The following is a 20,776-nucleotide window of genomic DNA, read 5'->3' as shown; positions in this document are numbered from 1 at the left end:
TTGAATGTTGATGTACAGTGTCTCATTTCAAATAATAAATAAATAAAATTATTTTAGGAACTATGCATGACTGATGTTTTTACATGAACATTTAAAAAAAAAAATCTCATGTACCCACTGCAGCACTTCAAAGTTCCACTTGTGGAGGTAGTCCCCCCTTTCGAAAAACACTGCATTAAAGTGCGTGCATACAGTGATCTATAGCTACAAGATATATGTAGTTACTTAAAGTGAAACCCCTGTCCTCTGATAAAATGACTGAGGAGTCAAAATAACATTACCGTACGTGGACTGTTTGTGGCTTCACTGGCCTTGTCTCTATTTGAATCGCACCGTGTCAAAATGATTATTTCTATGGTGACTATCTCTGTTCTGGTAGTTTCACTATTCTCAGTTTGCCTCTTGCAGAGTGAGTAAGAAATTACCCAGCTCACCCCAATCACCAGGCACACAAACAGACAGCAATTAACTGAAACTATTTAGGTAATAGGCTAGTATTTTCCAGTTCGTTAACCATAAATGACGGAAGGATTTAGAAAACAAAATAGTGAATTGTCAAGCTGGAACATTTTCCAATCAGCGCCTCCCACTCTCCTCTAACACACAAGCTCAGCTTCACTTGTTTAACACTCTCTGCCTCTTTAATATATTTTGTGATTGTGGCTGTACCTGACAGTCCATAAAGGTTCCCCTGAGGAGTTTTAGAGGACACGTACACAATACACACTCCTACCAACAATGTCACACTATTGCATTGATCTACAGGTGGCTACAACACATCAAATTATGCTGCAATGTGTATAGAAGAAGACTGCAAGCTAGTAAACGTGGATGCAAACAACACTGAATTTAAAATACTTTTAAGTCCATCTGAAATTAAATTGCTGTTTTGTTTTGTTTTTTATAAATTACTTGTCCTGTCTTCTCCTTTGGATAGATGAAGACCTCATTTGGATACACCCAGTCAAAGCTTGCTTAAAGCAGCAACATCAGCACCCTATCATAGGTAGAGCAGGCAGTCACTGCCCATGACATGTAGCTATAGCCTAAGTTTGTTGACTTTGTCTTTAATTCCCTACGGTGGAACACAGACACTCTGGCAGCCTGCCCGCTGCTGTCAATCAAGCACAGACACTGACACGCCCCTGCAGCCGGTGGGGATGAAAGGAGCATTTCTGCTATTTCCCCAAAGACTTTTTTTCTTCCTAATAATGTTCTTTATAATTAAAAACTATTAATATATTTGCATTATTTTAAGATGTGCAAAAGACTAAATGTGATTTCAGTCGGGCTTTAGAAGTGTTTTGAAAGAAGGAAGCACAATAACATTAACTGTAACGTTTAAAAATGTTTTGTTTTGTGGGGTAAAAATGGTAATTGCTGCTCTTATTTGACTTCTAATGGAACTTTGACATCGACATAGTGACAGTGAACACAGTATGCCTTCATTTGTCATCACAGTCAAACAAATACAGTTAATGTCAGGTCTGGCTCAATTATGTGTCCTTAACAACCTGTGGCAACCGCTCACACTCGCTCCTGAAAGGGCTTAGCCAAATCTGGGCTTTGGTGTGAACCCAAAAGCACCACAAGGACATTAAGAGGGAACTGGTTTAAAGCTGCCATGACACCCACCACTTCTGCATCTCACAGTTGGGCTCACAGCTGTGGTTTATGAAGCGTGCCTCATTGCCCATTCGGTAGCTGTCAATCACCATGCCGCTATCCAGGTTCAGACAGTAGTGGCCACTGTGGGAGTAGTACTGTTCCATCATACGGCTCCTGTAATGTGGTAGGAGAGAGGGGGTGGAAGATTAAAAGAGAGGCTTTCATTAATTTCCATGTCAGGATAAATTAAGTCCTGACGTGAGGAAGTGAAACAAGCAGAAAAGACAGACGCAGGACATTTTAAGTCTTCTGACATCCACATACTCACCTGAACTCCTGTTCGCTGACAACCTCTCCCAGGTACTCAATGATAAACTGTCCAGAGCGAAGTGACTCTTTGGTGCGGATACCCCAGCCCTTGCCTTCGGCACGGAATCGCTCCAGACACTGGACCCACTCGTGTCTCTGGATGTGCTGGTTGTCACACCGATCACCACATGGACACGTGCTGGGAGAGCACTCAGCAAAACTCATCCTGGGGGAAAAGGCAATTAAAAAAATGTCAAATGAGGCTGAGACTGCTATTCTCTTGTCTTGACATCCTTTGTTCACATTTGTTTCAGTGCTAAAAAGAACTTTACAACAATCCTAAACAAACATGACTAATCTTGAGCACTGATTTTTGATATACAACCCCAATTCTGAAAAAGTTGTGACACTGAGTAAAATAAAACAACCTTGAGACCAATATTTAATTGAATACAGCATAAAGACAAGACATTTAATCTTCAAACTGACAAAGTTATTAAATATACACTGATTCTGAATTTGAGGCCTGAAAAACATTGTAAAAAAGTTGGAACAAGAGCAACAAAAGACTGGTTAAGTTGTGGAATGCTCAAAAAACATCTGTTTGGAAAATTCAGCAGGTTACTGTGGTCAAATCCACATTTTAGATTGTTTTGACAAATCATGGATGTTGTGTCCTCCAGGCTAAAAAAAGGAAAAGGACCATCCAGACCGTTACCAGTGCTAACTTCAAAAGCCAGCATCTGTGACGGTACAGGGGTGTGTTAGTGCCAATGCCATGACTGTCACATCTGAGACAGCCCCATTATGGTGAAAGGAACAGACAGGTTTTGGAGCTGCCATCCAGACAATGTCTTTTTCAGAGATGTTCCTTCTAATTTCAACAAGACAATGCCAAGACACATTCTGCACTTGTTACGTTGCAACAGCGTGGCTTCATAGTACAAGAGTTCAGGTACTAAACTGACCTGTCTGCAGTCCAGATCCGTCTCTTATTAGTAAACACACTGACTATCTAACACTGCCTCATACAGCAGACTTTAAATAATCCAAACTACCCCTTTAAACACTGCCATTATATACTGTGATTTGTCCTTACCTATTCAGGCAATCATCCAGGCAGCCTTTTTCATTTGAGTCCTCACGAGGTTTACAGTTGCATGTAGTCGTTTCATAACCAGACAGGGGCTTCACATCCACATAGACATCTGTGATAGAGGGGGGGGGATTACCATTTTACATTCAGTTACTCATACTCTCATGTGTGACCAACAGTGAGAGCATCACATATTTTTAATTCCTGTTTTGCAAACAATGCATAGAATTTCTAAGGAGGACTACAACAGTCAACGTAACCAAGGCAGTAAAACAAAGAAATGCAAGCACATACATTGATCAAGCTACAAATTAATTCTGGCTGGATCATTTGAACAAAGCTGGATACTCACTTGATCTGATTTTTTTATAAAGGGGGACATCAGGCCTCTTGTAAAGCTGAAAAACAAAACGGAATGATAAATATACAGGGATTTAAAGACAGAAATAAATACCGAAGTGAGGCCCCACTGAAGCTGTGCTTTTGAAACTAGCCATCAGTTATTTACTTGAGTGTGGAAAAACCCTAAAAACATTAACTGCTCAACATGATTGATCACCTGATCGTGTTTCCACAGCCATAAGATGTCATAAGGCAACTGGAAATCAATGCGCTTCTGTCTCAGGTACTTCCCTGAAAAACAAACCAAAGGAAATGAGGGGAGAGAAAATAAAACTGAAACCTAAGAGAAGGAGGAATTAAATTTTGACCATATACATAAATCACTTATTCATTTAGTTCTATTCATGTATTGTATGTAAGCTATAAGTTTGACCTCTGCAAGAAACATGTTGTGGTTCATCTTATTATGGCGGAAAATCTAGTTCTGTGGTAACCAAAAAAGAAGGGTCTTGTTCCTAGAAGCATGTTTACTGAGTAATCTGGATACTAAGAAGCCCTCCAAATCTGACTCAAGTGTAAAGAGTGAGTCAGTTTTGATTCAGCAAAACTGTGACTAATCAAACTGCATGAGACAAGCCAATGTTTTACTTCTGCATAGAGAAATAGGACTGATCAAATGCTTTACCAGCACCAGAAAACATAAGTAACTTTGCTGTATGTTTTAAAAGACTTGTCAGTTAATTTGGTAGTAATTACATGCCGAGATCATGTGTTTTAAAAATAGGAAGTGCAGCAGAGCTGCACAATTAGCTGATTAATCCATCAACTGATTGAAAGAAAAGTAATGCCAACTATTTTGATAGTCTGTTAATCGTTTCCGTTAGGGTTAGTACGCTTGCTGGTTCCAGCTTCTTAAATGCAAGGATTTGCTGCTTTCCTTTGTCTTTTATGAAAGTAAATGAAGAGTCTGGTTGGGATTTGGACTTTGGGCTCTGGGGAATTATGTTTTTTGCCAATTTTTATAGACTAAAGGATTATTCAGTTAATTATGAAAATGATCTGCAGATTAATCGATAACGAAAATTTGATAATGAAATGTGTCTGTTCCCAGGTACAGCTGAGAACCAAAAAGGACCGAGCATTTGCAGTCAGAACCCAGAGACTCTGGAACAATCAGCCTGAGAAAATCACGTCAGCTGCGTCAGCGATCACCCTTAAATCTGTCCTTAAAAAAATAGACTTTTATTGGAGAGCCTTTCCTGATTTTAACTGTGCTAACTGTTAACATTATTAACTGTTAGTTGCAGCCCTAAAGTGCAGTGCAAAAAAGTGACTGAATTTAAGACTCACCAACATGTATAGGAGCTGGAAACAATCCATACTCGTGTTCCCCTGGTATGTATTCTAGCTTCTCTTTCTTTAGCTGCAGAAGCTGACTCCGGGGGCTACAGGGTGTGATAAAGAAATGTAAAAAATGTAAAGGCAGTTCATAAGCACTCCAGAAATACTGTATTATGGGGCACCGATATGTAAAATAAACATCAATATCAGATTTCTTTAGGACTCACTCTTCAGTCTTGTACACATCCGAGTAAAGCCCCGCCTTCTGGAACTTCTTCTTTGGAGGTCTAGCTGGTCTCTTCTCCCGTTGGCTGGTTATGGGCATGGGTGGAGCTTGTTCCCTGGAGACGGTGCCTTGGCGTTCTGGGGAGCAGTGGCCATCTGGCTTGCTTTCCACTGAGCTAAAAATAGAACCGTGACTTGGTTTCTAGTGACTTAATGAATGTTTATATACTGTATGTATCAGCATTGAATCTTAACATTGTTGCACTAAAACCCTACCCCTTGATAGCCATCTTAGGGGTACGCCTTAAATCAGGCAGTCTCATCAAGAAAGATTCTGATGATGTTGCTTTCAATTCACTCATACCCAACAGACCTTCTACCATATCATGGCTATTTGATTTAAAGTCTTTTCTGTCATTACAAAAAGGTAAATTATTCCTTAAAGTTCCCATGAAACAGCTAGCAGAGTGCTTATTGCTTATGTGTTACCTGTAAAACATGCAGCTAGGGAGAGACTTGAAATTTAGTGCTGTTTACAGTTGCCAAGAGTGCTATGCATTACGGCCCCAGGCCGTAACACCCCCCATGCAGCTAAAGCGGTCCATGTATGTAACGCTCAGAGGGGGAGCGTTCCTATTAGCTGATTCTTCCCGGACTGAGAGATGGCCTGACCGGGACCAAAACTGCCTCCAAAACCAATGGAGGACAGTTTGACAACAGACAATACGCTACATCACTAAGGTGGTTTTCTTGCTGGGTTTGGCTTCCAGCACCCCAAGGCTAAGTCATGGCTAGCCTTTGGTGGTTAGCTAGCTTACTGTAGTAACAAGTAAACCTACCCTCCCATAAGGATATTCAGTAAACGACTTCTGTATTGTAATTCCTATCAGTCTTGGAGGCTGAGCTTGTGACTTGTCATAATTACTGGGAGGCTGCTGAACTCTGTTCTGTTGCCTGCTAATGGCAGCTAACAGTTTGGCTTAGCTACATCAGTAAGCTAAATCCATATGTCCATCAGGAAACTCTGTAATTAAATAACCCAGAGTTGAAGCTGAGCAGACGGACATCAGAGGGGAAACAAGAAAATATCTTCTTTATAAAATATGATCCAGTTTCATCCAAATCAGTGAATAAAGTTGTAAAGTTGAGCTTTTGTACAGTGAGGCCCCCATAAACACTCCAGTCTGATACAGTATACGGATGTAAACTGATTATTCTCCCATGCTTCGCTGTGATAAGCAAGAAAGCTATTCATTGGATGCAAATTTATGTGCACACGTGAGCGCAGAATGAGTCATCAATAGTTTCAAATCATTATCCAGGAAAAGACAAACTGAAATGCCATTAAAAATACCTGATAATATCTAGGAAACAACTTTTTTGTCATTGCCGGGCCAGATATACCCTGCAATACAACACATATGTGATAAAAAACAATTTTAAAAACATATTTTGACTTCATGGGAACTTTTAGAGGTTTACCTGCAAAGTTCTACAAAAGCTGGCAGCCATTTATATCATATGTTAATACCCTAACGCTTCTGAACTCCAGCTGATTCTCAATTCATTCATTCTTTGAAGTAAGCACTTTGAATTTCGTGTTATTGTACTTCCCTAATTGCCTATCCCCTATTTTATTTACTTTCTCTGTGAGTGTTTTATTCATTTCACTTAATTTTTTTAGGTTGGTTTTATTTTCTCTTTCTGACAGTTTGGGATGAGTGGGGCGTTGGAGGAGGGTGTTGTTTTACTTCTCTGTTTTAACACACCAAAAAGGGGAGAAACAATTTTGGAACACAGTCTTGTACTTTGTATTTCATATTTGTATAATGCTGATTTAAAAAAATAAAAAAATAAATAAAAATGTGCTTACCCACGAAAGTGCTGGAGCTCATCCTGGGTGAGCCAGCTTCTTCCAGTCCCAGTTCTGGACCTTGCCACAAGGTTGCCTAGGTTCTCCTCTCTGTCAGGCAAACGCTCCTCAGTCTCTTCTACCTCCCCGTCCTCTTCTTCCTCTTCTTCTTCCTCCTCCCCATCTCTTTCCCAGTGCTTCCTCTTCTGAACTTTTCTACGCTGGCCCTGGACCACCGACTCAATAGCGTCTGTCACCGTGTCCCCCTCCCACCCTCTAACCCCTGCTGGCCGATCTCCCCCTCTGTCCCTGTGCCGGGTCTGATTCAAGTCAACCACTGGTGGTGGGGATGGCGGCGGTGAGGGTAATGGGTGTTTTCTGGGACGTCCGGGGCCCCTCTTCTTCACCACATTGTTTCCTGTGCGAGCCTGTCTCTGCAGCTTCTTTGCTCGAAGGATTTTGTTGACGTGGTGCAGGCTGTGTTTGGATGGCTGTGCCCGGTGGGAGTGGTGGGGCAGGGAGGCATCCAGGCAACAGTCCTGAGAGGGGGAGAGGCAGGAGGAGGAAGCGGAGCCGTGGGAGTGAAACAGAGAAGGTTGGTGATGGTGCTGCTGCCGGTGGTGCAGGGATCCCTCGGGCCCTTCAGGGGTCGAGAGGGCAACACCTCTTGTCTGAATACCTGATGACCCTGGTCAAAGAAACACAAAGTTAGTGCTATGTCTGTAGCACTAAGCATCAAAGCACACAACACACATTTTTAGCAATTCTTAGAATTTGTAAGTGGGATTAGAACAATTGAGACAGTCAACACTCAGAAAACTGGGTACTGTCCTGTGACTATGGCACAATGTGCAATGTGTCCCAAAAATACTGTTTGCTAAGATAAGGGGACATGTGAAATTGATATTTTTTTTTACTCCTCGTGACCTGCATTAAGCTGAATAACAGAGTAATCAGTAACTGTGTTTACATGGACAATATTTTTTCTACCGTTGAAAACATTTTGATGACAGATTTCAACTTAACTGTTACATGAACACAAAATAAAGTGATCACGTAAGATGTGTGTATAAATGCCCCTTAATCAGAATTTTTTTTTTTGATGCGCAACTGGCCACTTCCGCTGTTTTGAATTTTTTTTACGTTTTCGTGGATAATTCACTCATCTTTTCAAACACCCGTTTGAACAACTTGTTTCGAGCCTTTTGACCATCAAGGTGTTCAATAATCCTTAACTCTTTCAAGGTCTACAAGTTGCATCAGCCACAGTTACAACTTTTATCTATTCAATTAGCCACTCTCATTAAGAGTTACAGCTATAGTTCAGTCAAAAATCTTTTTGTTTTTGTCAAGTCTGAGTGAAGGTAACGATGACATTAAAACTTCAAAAAGCAAACAAAACATATCTTAATCTTTAAATAAAGGCCTCTTGCTGTAGCGATCCTTTCTATAATGTTGTCAGACTCATATAATAACAATCTGAGCCTGTCAGTGGCAAAAACAAGCAACCAAGCAAGGATTGCAGGAACTGCAGCGGTGCGCTCTGGTGAAGCAGCGGACAGCGTGTCACCTTCTATCACTCTTCTCCGCTTCAATCACAATTAGTTTTGTAGTTTGTGATAATTTAGCCATGAAAAGTTTACAGCCTGTCATTCTGTTACACTGCTGTGGACAAAGATGCAGCTAAAAAATGAAATGAAACTTGTTTACCAACCGATTATTTCACCTCGTTTCAGTTAACCACCAGCGTTGCTGTCACAAGACTTTTTGTAATTAAGTGCACAAGCTAATTATTAGACTTTATTTATGATTCCCCTGAGCCTATTTATAATTCTTCATTGCAGTGCATTTTTATAAGTTTCTTTTTTATCTTTTTATTATAATGAACACTGACTGACAATGGGGAAAAAAATGCTCCTCTGGAAGAATCTAAAATGACTGACAGGTTGCCGACTCTTCAACTTTGAGAGAGCAGCCCTATTTTCACCTTGTCTTCCACAGCTTCCCCTTCCTACTTCTCATCCTTTAACATTACACAACTGTGCTTCACTTTCCACACATCTTACTCTCTCTTCTTGTCATCTTTTTTCCTCATTAACATTGTTCTCCTGTGCCTCCTCATCTCAACTTCCTCACCCTCTCCCTCTTTCCTCCTCCCTCCCCTTGACTGACCGCAGAAAACTCTTCCTCCCTTTATATTTGAGTCCAGACTCAGTGAAAGAGGATTGCCCCATGTCCAGTGACCCACGACGACTAGCCACAGTGAGATCAAGTAGCCCAAGTCACCGGGTAGGACGGGGTCAAAGTGCGATGACTGATTAACTAGCTTATCAGAGTGGACAATTGCCTGACACCAGCTGGGGTTCCGAAGTATTATATGAACATGTGGTCATGATGGGTTATCATGCACGGTGTGAACATGACTTAATTAACAGAAATGGATGGAAACAAACATTCCATTTGCATTCTCTTATGTTAACTTGGAAAATAGCAAAATCTCAACATTTGCATAAAAACATTTGAGCTGCAGCTGCAATTGGATCAATTACTTATTAGTCAACTACAAAATGAATCGACAATTTTGATAATCGATTAATTGTTTCGAGTCATTTTCAAGGAAAAAAACATACAAATTGTCTGATTACATATTTTCATATGTTAATGTTTTCTGGTTTCTTTAGTCCTCTATGTCAATAAATCAAATATTTTTGGGTTTTGGACAAAACAAGACATCTGAGGACATTACCATGGACTCAGGAAACAGTGATCAACATTTTTTACCATTTTATGGACCAAACAACTAATCACTTCAATAAATGAAGAAATCCATTGACAGATTAATCAATAATTAAAATAATCATTGGTTACAGATGTAGAAAACCCACTCCTATATGCTTTATCTTTGGCATCACTTAGAGACCTTTTTCCCCACAACACTCTACTGTCAGTCTGCATCTATCTACTTCCATCACTCCCCACTTGTCTTGTCTGTCAGTCCACTCCCCACCACCCTTGCCCTCCTCTACCTTCACGGTGCAGTCTGTGACCGCTGGTTGACCCCAAGTCCTGAGCTCTAATCCAGGATTACCCTGGCATGGTTTGAACTGCAGCATGCTGCATCAACATGGACCTTAGGGCTTCCGATCTCACTAACATGCACGTAAACATTAGGTTATTTGCATGCAAAAACACCCCCCCTTCCACTGCTCACACACACAGACACAAAAGCACATCAGTATTAGTCACTCTGAGGAAGCAAGACCATCGTTGCGGATCTATGTCTTTGAGCAGCAACATTAGCTCAGCCCAGGTGTTGCTGGGTGTACTGACAGATGGGACTAGGCCTCACATTGTGGGCTTTTGAGGGAAATGTCTACTAAATATAGCATGTTAACAAAACACTCCACCCCTTTAGCTCTGGCAGGAATGTTATATCAACTGTGGCCAACTGCGGCCATCCACACTCACAGAGGAGCCAGTTTAAGTCATTACACGTGCTTTTTTAGCCAAGCCTGTAACCACTAGTAAGAGCTACCAAATGTCAGACAGTGTATGCACAGGGGGGTAAGTCACTGTCTCTTTCAAAGGGGACTTTTTTCACTTAGAACAAATCACTGAGAGCTGAGAGCAAGCTGTAGATGCAGAACATATTATTTTCCAGTTTTATTTGATCTCACCACAACTGAGATATGGATGGTTCCGGTTGCCGTGATTTGTCAGCACTGTGACGGATTTTCAAGAGATACACAGGCTTCACTGAGCAGCCATCAAGCAAGATTTGAGACCCCTCACTGTGCCACATGTCAATGTCTGAAAGGGCTGTTTCACAAATTCATAGTCCTGGAATCGGTGCTGGATCTAATTGATCGCACACTGTGCCAAATTTGCCATAGTTGTGCCAAGCCGTAAAGCTCATCAGACATTGGCCAATCATATTCAGCCACGGGATTCTTGATACAACAACTGCATCAGAACTATTTCTGGACAATGAATTTGGTGCACAATTGACTCCTATTACCTCTAACAATGCAAAATTTAATTTGGGTCGAAAGATTTTCTGCGCTGAAGCGCTCATCAGACTCACATAAATAATACCAAATTCAATGCAATAACGAAATATCTGAGAGCAAATGAATGCAAATTGCTTCCTGTTGCTATAGTTACTGGTTACTATACAGTCTTATGTTTATTTGAATGAACTTTGTAGATGATGTTGTTACCTGTATACCAGTTTATCAGTGAATGATCTATTATCAAAATTGCAGTACAAATTACACACTGTCGTGATTTTATTGGGGGGGGGGGGGGGTGCTCAGTTTTTAAATGTGTTTTAGATCAATGTTCCCCAACCCTGGTCCTCAGGGCCCACTGCCCTGCATGTTTTAGACGTTTCCCTGCTCCAACACACCTGATTCAAATGATCAGGCTGTTGTCAGCCTTCTGCAGAGGCTTGATGACGAGCTGATCATGTGAATCAGGTGTGTTGGAGCAGGGAAACATCTAAAACATGCAGACAGTGGGCCCTGAGGACCAGGGTTGGGGAACACTGTTTTAGATGACAAAGACAGTTTTGATCCAAGATCATTTTCACTAATTATAAATCATATTGCAATTGCAAAATTTGTCAAAATGATAGGCATGTGATTTTTTTTAACCATGTCATGCAGCCAGTCTATACAGTCTTATTTTAAATTAACTATGCAGATGTAATGATGCTGTTGCAACCTCCTCTACTGTGGGCGGGCCATTCATACAGATTAGGGGTGTCATGATTCTCAAAATCCATGATCTGATTAGACTTTTGATTTTATAATTTCAATTAAATTTTTGATGGAAATATTTTTTTCAACATTGACCCTTTGCTATATTGAGTCTAGATTGTTAAGCTCAACATGTCATTGTTTTTATGGCCTGACACCTGTCATTTACATTTTCAAATTCTATAAAAAGATAGGCCATGTGTTATTGGTATTTTTGGTAATGTTACCACAGTGTCTAGTTATGAAAAATGATGTGCAGTTTTGTGAAATGCTACTTCACACAGATACATGTTACCTAGCTGCTGGGTAACTGTAGCAATAGTGGACAGCGAAGGTCAATCAAAGAACTGGATACATCTCTGACTCATTCAGTAAAAAGTGCAACTGCAGACTACCAGTAAATCATGCTGTGTTGTCTCTGAACAGTTTTTTTCCCCCTCAGACAAGCAACATGGAGTGAAAGTGGAGAAAAGAACTGGGAGAATCGCAAAACCTGCTTTTTATTTTGATTTCAATTTTGCTAATTTCATACGATTTCCAATTTAGAATTTTAATTGAGACACTCCTAACACAGATCTCTTTGCAATTAATTGAATCAAATTAGACTCACCTAACTCTCTCCTTTCGGCTGATGTGGAGCGGTCCTTCCTCATCGGTCGGTCCATGCGGGAGAAGCTGGAGCTCTCTGTAACCGCCTCAGTCTTTCTGCTCCGGCCCCCCTTCAGTGTAGTACGGGTGAGAGCGGAGGCAAACAAATTTGTAAGGTTTGGAGAATCGTGGGCGCCAGGCTCTACATCCTCCGTGGGGGTGAGAGGCTCCTCATCCTCGCTGTCCGAGCACCCTGCTGGGTCTTCAACCCGTCCATCTGAGAAGGGACCCTGGCCAGGTGCCACGTGACTCCGTGAAAGCTTAGAGTAGTCTGCCTTCGAGCTGCCCATCCTAAACCAGGACTCTACCGGGTGGTGGCCTTTTGAGCTGCTACCCAGCGCGAGCCTGGAGGGGCCTAGACAGGACATGGAGCTCTCTTTGCGTTTGTACCTTTCTGCAGATGAGGATGATGAGGAAGAAGGGGAGTTGGCAGAAGTGGCAGCAGCTTGCTTGCTGCCAGTGATGCTGGAGGGGTCTCGTCCAAAACGGCATCGTTGTAAAGACTCTGCCATTCCTAAACTGCCAACTCTCTCTGCCTTCCCTGATGCTCCGCTGTCAGAAATCCCTGCACTCGCCCGACTCGCTGATCCTCCTCTTGCTGCTTCCTCCCTGTCATCCTCGGCACAGCGCTCTCTGTGTTTGTGTCTGTGTTTGTGTTTGTGGTGCCAGTTGAAGGAGAGCTCGGAGGACATGGGTGGGTACAGGACAGGGGACCTTCCTCCTCCCAGGTACTCCTGCCTGAGCAGCTTATGTTTTTTCTTGTGAAATTTGGAAGGGTTCAGCAGGAGATGTGAAGGGTGGTGGTGATGCATGTAAGACGTAGGAGGAGGAGGTGGGAAAGATGGTGAGTGGTGAGAGTGGTGGGATGGGGCTGCATGAGGTGACTGGTGGTGTGGGTGTGGATACAGGGCGCTAGCTGGAGGATAGCCTCTGTAATAGCCCAACCCCAGGGGCCCAGAGGAGTAGGGGACGCTGTAGGAGGGGTGGTAGAAGCCTCCACTGGAGAGTGGGAATCCAAGCCCGGGTACAAAAGGAACCTCAGACATGGACTCCCTCAGTTTGGGAGGCCGTCCCCGCTTCTTCTTCATGTCTGGCTTACGAACATAGTGCAATGGGTCACAGGAATACGCAGGATGGGAGTAGAAGCTGCCAAAGTTAACCCTGAAGATTGTAGGCAGGAGGTCCCTGTGAACATAATGATGTGGAGGAGGGCCACCTGGGCCTCCTAAGCCACCACTGGCCCTGCTCCCCACTCCTGGCACTCGACTTGTTCCTGCAGCTATGCCTATTCCGCTGCCGAGCCGGTGCCCTGTGGTACGGTGTGCTATCCGTATCTCACTCAGTCTCACAACAATCTCATCCAGCTCAGCGAGAAAGTCTGGGTCGAGCCGCCGAGAACGCAGCTGCAAGTACTTCTTCTTGCGTTTCCTTTTCTGTCTCTTTAGCTTGTCGTAGCCAGGGCAGCCGTGGCTACGGCGTTTACACTTGTGCTTATGTTTCTCCTTGTGTCCCATTAAGGAGGAGGCAGGAGCAGCTGGGTGAGGTCTGCGGGGATCAGGAGATGACCTCGCCCCGTGAGGTGATGGAGAGGGTGAGGGATGTTCCATAAGCACAGCGGAGTGTCGCCGCCTGCCTCTGGAGTTAAGGCCCACCCCTGGACCCATAGCCGAACCAATGACCCCTGGCATTAACAATCCACTGCCCATTCCGGGTGGCATTCCAATTGCACCTAAGCCCCCTGCCCCTCCAGCTTTCTCACCACGATCAGAGGTGCTGTTATTGTCCGTTCCTATACCACTGTCACTGGGCACCGTCTCCTCGCTGTGTGACTCACTCACCGGTGATGGAGTGGCCTCTTTTAGCTCACTGAGGGGGGCAGGGGAGGTGGGATGGAGCGGCCTGGGAGGCGAAAGCTTATGGTAATGGTAGTGCTGCCTGTAATGGTGGTGGTGGTGATGATATCCACGACAAGATGACTTTTTCTGGGAAGCTGCTGCGGCCATAGATGATGAGGCCAGTCCAGGGTTGCGGGGATTAGGGGCCGAAAAGGTTGGGGGAGGGAAGGAGAATGTGTTGTGGCTATGATGGGGGTTAGAGTAGTGAGAGTGACCTGCAAAGTGCACTGAGCCGGGCTCCACAAAGCTGGCATCGCTGATGGGACTGTGGCCTCCGCTAGATTGTGAGAGGGATGGGGAGGGAAAGACCTCTGAAGAGGAGAGCTGGTGCTGTTGCTGTGACTGTGACTGATGGTGATGGAGAGGGGAAGTGGTGTTTGGGGATAAGAAGGGCTCTGGCGGTGGTGTTGTAGCTGTGGCATTAGGCGCTGCTTTAGGTTTACGGCCTCTCCTCTTACCCATGTATATTGTGCCCTTTTTACTGACATTAATTTGAGGCCCTAGTTTTCCCCCAAAAGAAGCAGCCAGGGAGGACAGTGATTGGCTTGCAGCTTCCGTAGTGCCGACCACCCCACTTGTGGTGCTTTTAGGGGGGTCTTCTGTTCTCGGGCCTAACAAGATTTGACTAAGAATACGCTTTCGTTTCATACTTTTCATCTTATTGATCTTTCCTATTATAGTTTTCATGATGAGCTGCCCATTTCCTTTGCTGCGGAACCGTTTGTCTCCCATATCCCCTGACTCTGGAGCCAGCGTGGGAGGCTGACCCTCCTGGGGTAAGGTAGGAGGAAGGCGCTTGGGGCGTCCACGTTTTCTAGGCATAGGTTTAGGGGGGTTCAGGTCCACCTCTGGATGAAGAACAGGGGGGTCCTGCTCTTCTTTGGACTTTATTAAAGATGAAAAGACCTTAGAGGGGGCCAGTTTGTTAGGAAGGCACCCACGGGCCGGGGCATCGAGCCTTGGCATTTTAGACTTCGGCCTACCCCTTTTCTTAGGCTGGGGTGTGAAGAGCTGTGATGCTGGACTTTGTGGCACAGGATTTGGTTTGATCTTATTCGGGTTGGGAGGCCTGCCCACAGGTCTCTTAATGGGTGGTGACACTGTTTCCAAGCTTGAAGATAAAGGCAAGGTGGTTTTGCTCTGGTCGAAGGGACTGTCCTGGCCTGCTCTGTGACTCTGCACCTTGTTCATAACACGGGTCCAGCGGGGTTTCCTTCCTCTGCGTTTTTTAAGGGGTTTGCTGTCCTGTTCTGCAGGAGAGTCTATCGATGAATCAGGAGAATCATCTCTAAGAGGCGTATGTGGGCCTTCTTCACCATCTGGCTCTGGTGAAGAAGGCGCTCTTTGTCTTACAGGCTCAGGGGGGCTGCTAGTCCGACCAGGTCGGCTACTATCCCTATTGGGACTGCGTTTACTCGGACTAGAACTCTTCCCTCTCTCAACTCGATTACTAGCCCCCTTGTCTTTCCCTTCTGCCTTTCCTGTTCCTGTTTGAGGAGGGCACTTGGTTAAGTCTCTTGGGCTGTCCCTGTCCTGCTCTAGCTCACTTGCACTGCTTTCCTCTGCCAAGGCAGGACACTCTCGTGCATGGTGTCCTTGTGAGGGAGCAGGGGAGCCCAGGTGGCTCACTGCACTCACCGTCCTCTGCTCAGCTGATGTGGTGGAAGAAGATGAAATGGGACAAGACTGTGAAGAAGTGGTGTGGGGAAGGCTGTGAGCTGGACGTGACTGTGGCTTAGAAATGCTACTGCTGCTGTCATTGTTGCTGTCTTTTAGGCGGTTATTGCCATATGTGAGTGCTGGGCTGCTGCTGCGACTACTGCTGTTGGTGCTGTTGCTGATGATGTTACCGCTGCTGCTACTAGCTTTCCCAGCCCCTTCACCATCCTCCTTCCTCAGTGGTATCAGGGTGGGTGAATTTTCCATAACACTGTCTTTGTTCCTAGAACCATAGGGTCGACCAGGCGGTCGTGATACAGGAGGCGGTGGAGAAAGGTGTACCATTCTTGAATAGGTGTTCCTATTGGCCATAGCCCTGTCTCGCTGCTTGGCTGTGGGGGCCATAAAGCCTGAGCTTGGGAGAGGAGGAGCAGGGTCAATCTTTGCAGGTTTGGCTGGTTTTGGGGTCTTTGAGGGTGGGCAAGTTGCTATGAGTTGAGCTAATTTCTCAGTGACTGTTGGCGCTCCCCAATTTTGAGCACCCTTGTCCTTGTCTCTCTGACTTTCAGTGCTGTAGGTGTACTGAGGAGGTTTAACTCCTTCAAAGCTGGGTTCTTTTGATACAGGTAGTGGTGGAGAAGGTGAAGCTGTCCGGGGGTTGGGTTGTGGAGTTGGTGTTTTCTTCCCAGAGGGATGTGTTTTGCTGTCTGATGGAGGGCGGTGAAGGTTGAGGGGCCTCTCAGATGTGGTGGTGGTTGCTTTCGTGTCTGGCTTTGTATCAGACTTGCAATCCGTCTTTGGTGAACCCTGAAAAAAAACAAAAAAAATAGAACAAGATGGCCAGTGATTAACTGGAACAAATAAGTGGTAACTGATTAATCAATACTGCACTACATTAAATACATTGCCCAATTTCTAAATTACATGGATGTGTACAAAATGTTGTCTCTAAACACATTTTTAAGTAATGTACTCAGGTCATATGCTGATATACAATATAGGGGTCGAATTGACAAAATATTTCCAGTCACTGCCCAATTTTTTTAAACAAAGCAAAAAAAAAAAAAAAGACATATATAAGACTGTATATTAAATGCTATTGTAATTGGGCTGTTTTTGAAAATTATTATCTTTTTATTGAACTGATTAGTTGTTTGGTCTATAAATTGTCAGAAAAAGGTGGAAAAAAAATGTCAATCAATGTTTCCCAAAGCCCAAAACGATATCCTCAGGTGTCTCGTTTTGCCCTCAACTCAAAGATATGCAGTTTACGGTCATAAAGGAGGAAAGAAACCAGAAAATATTAACATTTCTGGAGCTGGAATAAATGAATTTTGCCTTTTTTTCTTTGAACAAAAATTTAAACTTAAAAATATGTGTCAATTAATTAAATAATCAATTAATCAAATAGGCTAACAAATAGGCTGTCTCATTATCATTAAATAATTCAAATTAAAATGACAGACGACGGAAATTTTCCATGACAAATAAATAAGTAATGAAAAGGCTGTTTTAATCACAAATTTGAGACAAATATGGCTAAATTAAGATCAGCTTTAATGCCACTCTACATCACACATCTGTCCAGAGACAGCCTGAGGTGGAAGTACAAACTATCAATCAGAAATAGGTTTCTATACTGCTTTACAAACTACAATTCATTGACAGGATTTTCTGTCCAATGCTGCTTCCCGGGCATGCCCATGGGGGAAGTTACACTCAACTCAATAACACTTATCAGGGTCAGATTGGGGACAGAGAGGGAGAGCTAGAGAGAGAGAGAGGGGTCGCACAGAGGAGGGGGGTGGAGAGGACATGGCCAGGCAGAGACAGAGGATAGACGACACAGACGGAGGGAGGTTAGAGGGGGCTGTGCAATGATGAATAGAGACAGGCCAACAGAGAACACAAAGAAAACTAAAGAACAATTTACGCTCTGCTCTTTATCTGTGCAATAACATGGTGATTACTTGGGCAACTTTGTTGTGGACCGCTGCCTTACTGACGGATATCATTTTTAAGAAGAAAGGTAAACGTACACAAGTGCACTAAATAAATATAATACATTGGTGAACAAGCTGGCTGCTAATACAGGGTTTCTGCAGGTTTCAAAAAGTTAAATTCAAGGCTGTTTTAAGAACATTATGAATGCTATTTAAAGCGTATTTCTTGAAAATATTGTCAAAAAGTATAAAGGATGTAAAGTAAAAAAGAAGTCCTTGTTGGTTTCGTTTTGTAGTTGTTACAGCATGATTAATAGTTTTTCTTCCCCAGTAACACTGAAGTCAAGGCTACTTTATAAAAGAACTGTAAAACATTGAAATCCAATTAATTTTTAAGATTTGTCAAAAACATATTTAAGACAGTGGGGGTCAAATAAAATGCCATGTCAGTCTAGTTAATCTTGGAACTTTAGCAACTGGCAAAAAAGAATTAAGAAATCTATCTTGATTATCATTTAATTGTTAAAAGTAATTTTTCATGCAACAATGGGAGAAAATGCAGTCTGTAGCCACTCAAATATGAATATTTTGTGCTTTTCTCCATTTGTTGTAATATTAAACTGAATATCTTAGGATTTGGACTGACAAAACAAAACATTTAAAGGTATCATTTTGGACTCTGACAAGATGGACATTTTTTACAATTTTCTGATATTCTGTAGACGTTGCAGTGCTAGAGTCCACATGATGATTAACTTTGGTTGTTGCTGTTATTTGATAACTGCTAATATAAAAAACGAATTGTAGAGGGGCCGGTAAAAATTGACTTTCGGCAAGCAGATTTCAGACCAACTTGCCCAACCAGGCAAGTTAAAAACCACTAACAATGAAGCGAGATTAAGTTCAGATTATTAGATTTTAGACCCGCAGAATCCCTGTAATAATGAATGTTCTGGTTTAGCAGAGTGTGAATCCACTGCTGAATCCATCAACTGAGTTCTCCCTCCTTACCCTTTTTGCTGGAGCACTCCCGTTCACTTGGGAGGGTGACAAGGCGGTAGTGCTAGCGGGAGGAGGAGCAGGAGGAGGTGGTGTGGCCGCTTTAGCAGAGGGGGTTGATGAAGATGATGGCGCTGATTTGTTGACACTGGGACTTTTTTCCCTCTCTTTTTCCCTGCCTTGTGAAGGACTCTGGCTCTGACTGCCCACACCATCATTTGCAACCGCTGCACGGTTTCCACGAGCCCCGCCACCTCCACGCGCCGTATGCCTCACAGTGGCCCTGAAGGCTGGTCGACACACATAATTCTCCAAGATCTTAGGGGGCTTCTTCATTCGTTTAGCTTGAAGGCCAATCTTCAGTTTGACGTTGCCCTCGGACAGGCTGCTCTCTTTGATGGAGAAATGCGACTGGTCACCACTGGCACCTCCTGGCCCACTTGCTCCTGCTCCACCTGCACCAGCAGAGGCAGTGGTAGCTCCCTCCTTCTCTCTGTCTCTCTTCTTCTCCTCCTCTTCTTCTTTCTTTCCACCTCCTCCCTCCTTCTCTCGTTCCCCTGTGGGGGCACCTGAGAGGAGAGGGGGTGGAGTCACAGTTCCCCCCTGATTCTTCGGATCCATCAGTAATTTAGGGGGTGTGCAGGTTCACTAGGGAGGGGATGTTGTGGATACCAGGTAGAGTTTTTGTTAGGGGTTGGGATGGGGGTGAAGGGGGAAAAGGGGGAGGGGGATAACGGTGAGGGTGAAGCTCTCCTTGTTTTTAGGTGGCTTCTGTCCCTTCCTCGGCTGTCCAGCCCTCTTTCTCCGTCCTTCAACTGTAGGAGTAAAGACAGGTATAGCAGGGGGAGAGGAAGAAAGGGAGGGTGGAGAGGGGAAAAAATTCCACATTAGTCACCTCAACACAGAACATCAACCAAACATTGACAGTTTTAAACAGTGCCCTGAAACTAAGAAGTATAAAAATGTCTTTTAATGAATGATGGTGGAAAGCAGACGGAGGGCAACAATTTTTATCATCTATTTGGTTAGAGGCTGTCCTTCATCCTGTCTGGGTGACTTTTTATGGCATGTTCGTCCTCACAGTCTATAACAATCTGTGACCTATTTACACAGCAAAGGCTCCTCTACCTGAGAAATGTAACCTCCAGCTCAAGGACTCTGGATTGTCCACCAGAGAACTACTAAGCTGTAGTCAAAGAAACTGTTGTTCACTTGAAATCTGAGTGTTGTCATCATTCGTCTCATTTTCTATATCTGTTGTCAAGTTATAGCCTTGATGTCTTTGTTTTATTTACTTTTAATAATCTACAATTTTATGCTCTCAATGTTAACTCAGATTTCCTGTGTATTGAAAATAGTGATACTAATACTGATATTTTTCAAAGTATTGTATCAAAGCAAGAAATTCCAGTATTGTGACAATACTACCCGATGTAAACTAACATAAAACACTACAGAAAAGGCAAGCAAACACAAATTAAGACAACACTCCTTAACTGTGACATTTGTGTTGTCCACTTTTCCAATGAACTGCGATGTGGTGTTTCTGATAAAAGAAAACAGGCTTCACTTCTTGGCTAGCACTTAAATCCAGCTTCCATTCACTCCTAAATTTTGTCCAACTTTTATGTTTCTGGCTCTTCTGTAAGAATTACGATAGCAGTTTGAGTAGGCTTACTAAACCCGTACTTCAGTAGCCCCAACATATCAGCAGCCAGCCAACATCAAGTGCATTTCCTGCATCCGAAAAATGTTGAAATAAAAGTCATGAAGGAATTGGAATGTTTGTGGAACTGTAACATTGTGTTGTTGAGGGCTTGCAGAATGGGGAGAAAACTTTGTGGCCACAGGGGGCTACCCACATGGAATATTTGGCAGCCACAAGGTAACCTTTTGTGGCCACAGGCCAGGATTTATATCAATCCCTGACATAATTGCCAAGCAAATTAATTCCTGCAGTGTTTCTATTACATACAGTAGCAACAGAAACATAAACACCGGCAACAAGGGTGACACAAATTCCATATACAAACAAAGCTAAGCGCTAACGTAGCTCAAGCAGCAGGATAAACTTCCACATTGGTTAGTGTCATCCCACC

General features: G+C 43.4%; 1 protein-coding gene across 2 annotated transcripts in view; it reads right to left on the bottom strand.

Moving 5' to 3' along the window:
• ash1l (ash1 (absent, small, or homeotic)-like (Drosophila)) overlaps nucleotides 1-20,776 on the bottom strand; it is a 47,655-nt gene that overhangs the window by 18,806 nt on the left and 8,073 nt on the right. For both annotated transcript variants that reach the window (XM_084739788.1, XM_084739787.1), the window contains exons 3-12: nucleotides 18,690-19,492; nucleotides 12,144-16,542; nucleotides 6,795-7,461; nucleotides 4,924-5,097; nucleotides 4,706-4,800; nucleotides 3,573-3,646; nucleotides 3,366-3,411; nucleotides 3,017-3,125; nucleotides 1,937-2,143; nucleotides 1,636-1,782 (exon numbers count right to left, since the gene is read on the bottom strand). In XM_084739788.1, the coding sequence (XP_084595914.1) occupies nucleotides 1,636-1,782; nucleotides 1,937-2,143; nucleotides 3,017-3,125; nucleotides 3,366-3,411; nucleotides 3,573-3,646; nucleotides 4,706-4,800; nucleotides 4,924-5,097; nucleotides 6,795-7,461; nucleotides 12,144-16,542; nucleotides 18,690-19,298 (6,527 nt within the window). In that variant the 5' untranslated portion in view covers nucleotides 19,299-19,492. The remainder of the gene's footprint in view (nucleotides 1-1,635; nucleotides 1,783-1,936; nucleotides 2,144-3,016; nucleotides 3,126-3,365; nucleotides 3,412-3,572; nucleotides 3,647-4,705; nucleotides 4,801-4,923; nucleotides 5,098-6,794; nucleotides 7,462-12,143; nucleotides 16,543-18,689; nucleotides 19,493-20,776) is intronic.

This window comes from Lutjanus erythropterus, chromosome 16, assembly GCF_056507025.1.
Source record: "Lutjanus erythropterus isolate fLutEry1 chromosome 16, fLutEry1.hap2, whole genome shotgun sequence".
NCBI lineage: Eukaryota > Metazoa > Chordata > Actinopteri > Lutjaniformes > Lutjanidae > Lutjanus > Lutjanus erythropterus.
Note: the sequence above shows the minus strand (reverse complement) of the source record. Positions and strands in the feature narration are given on the sequence as shown.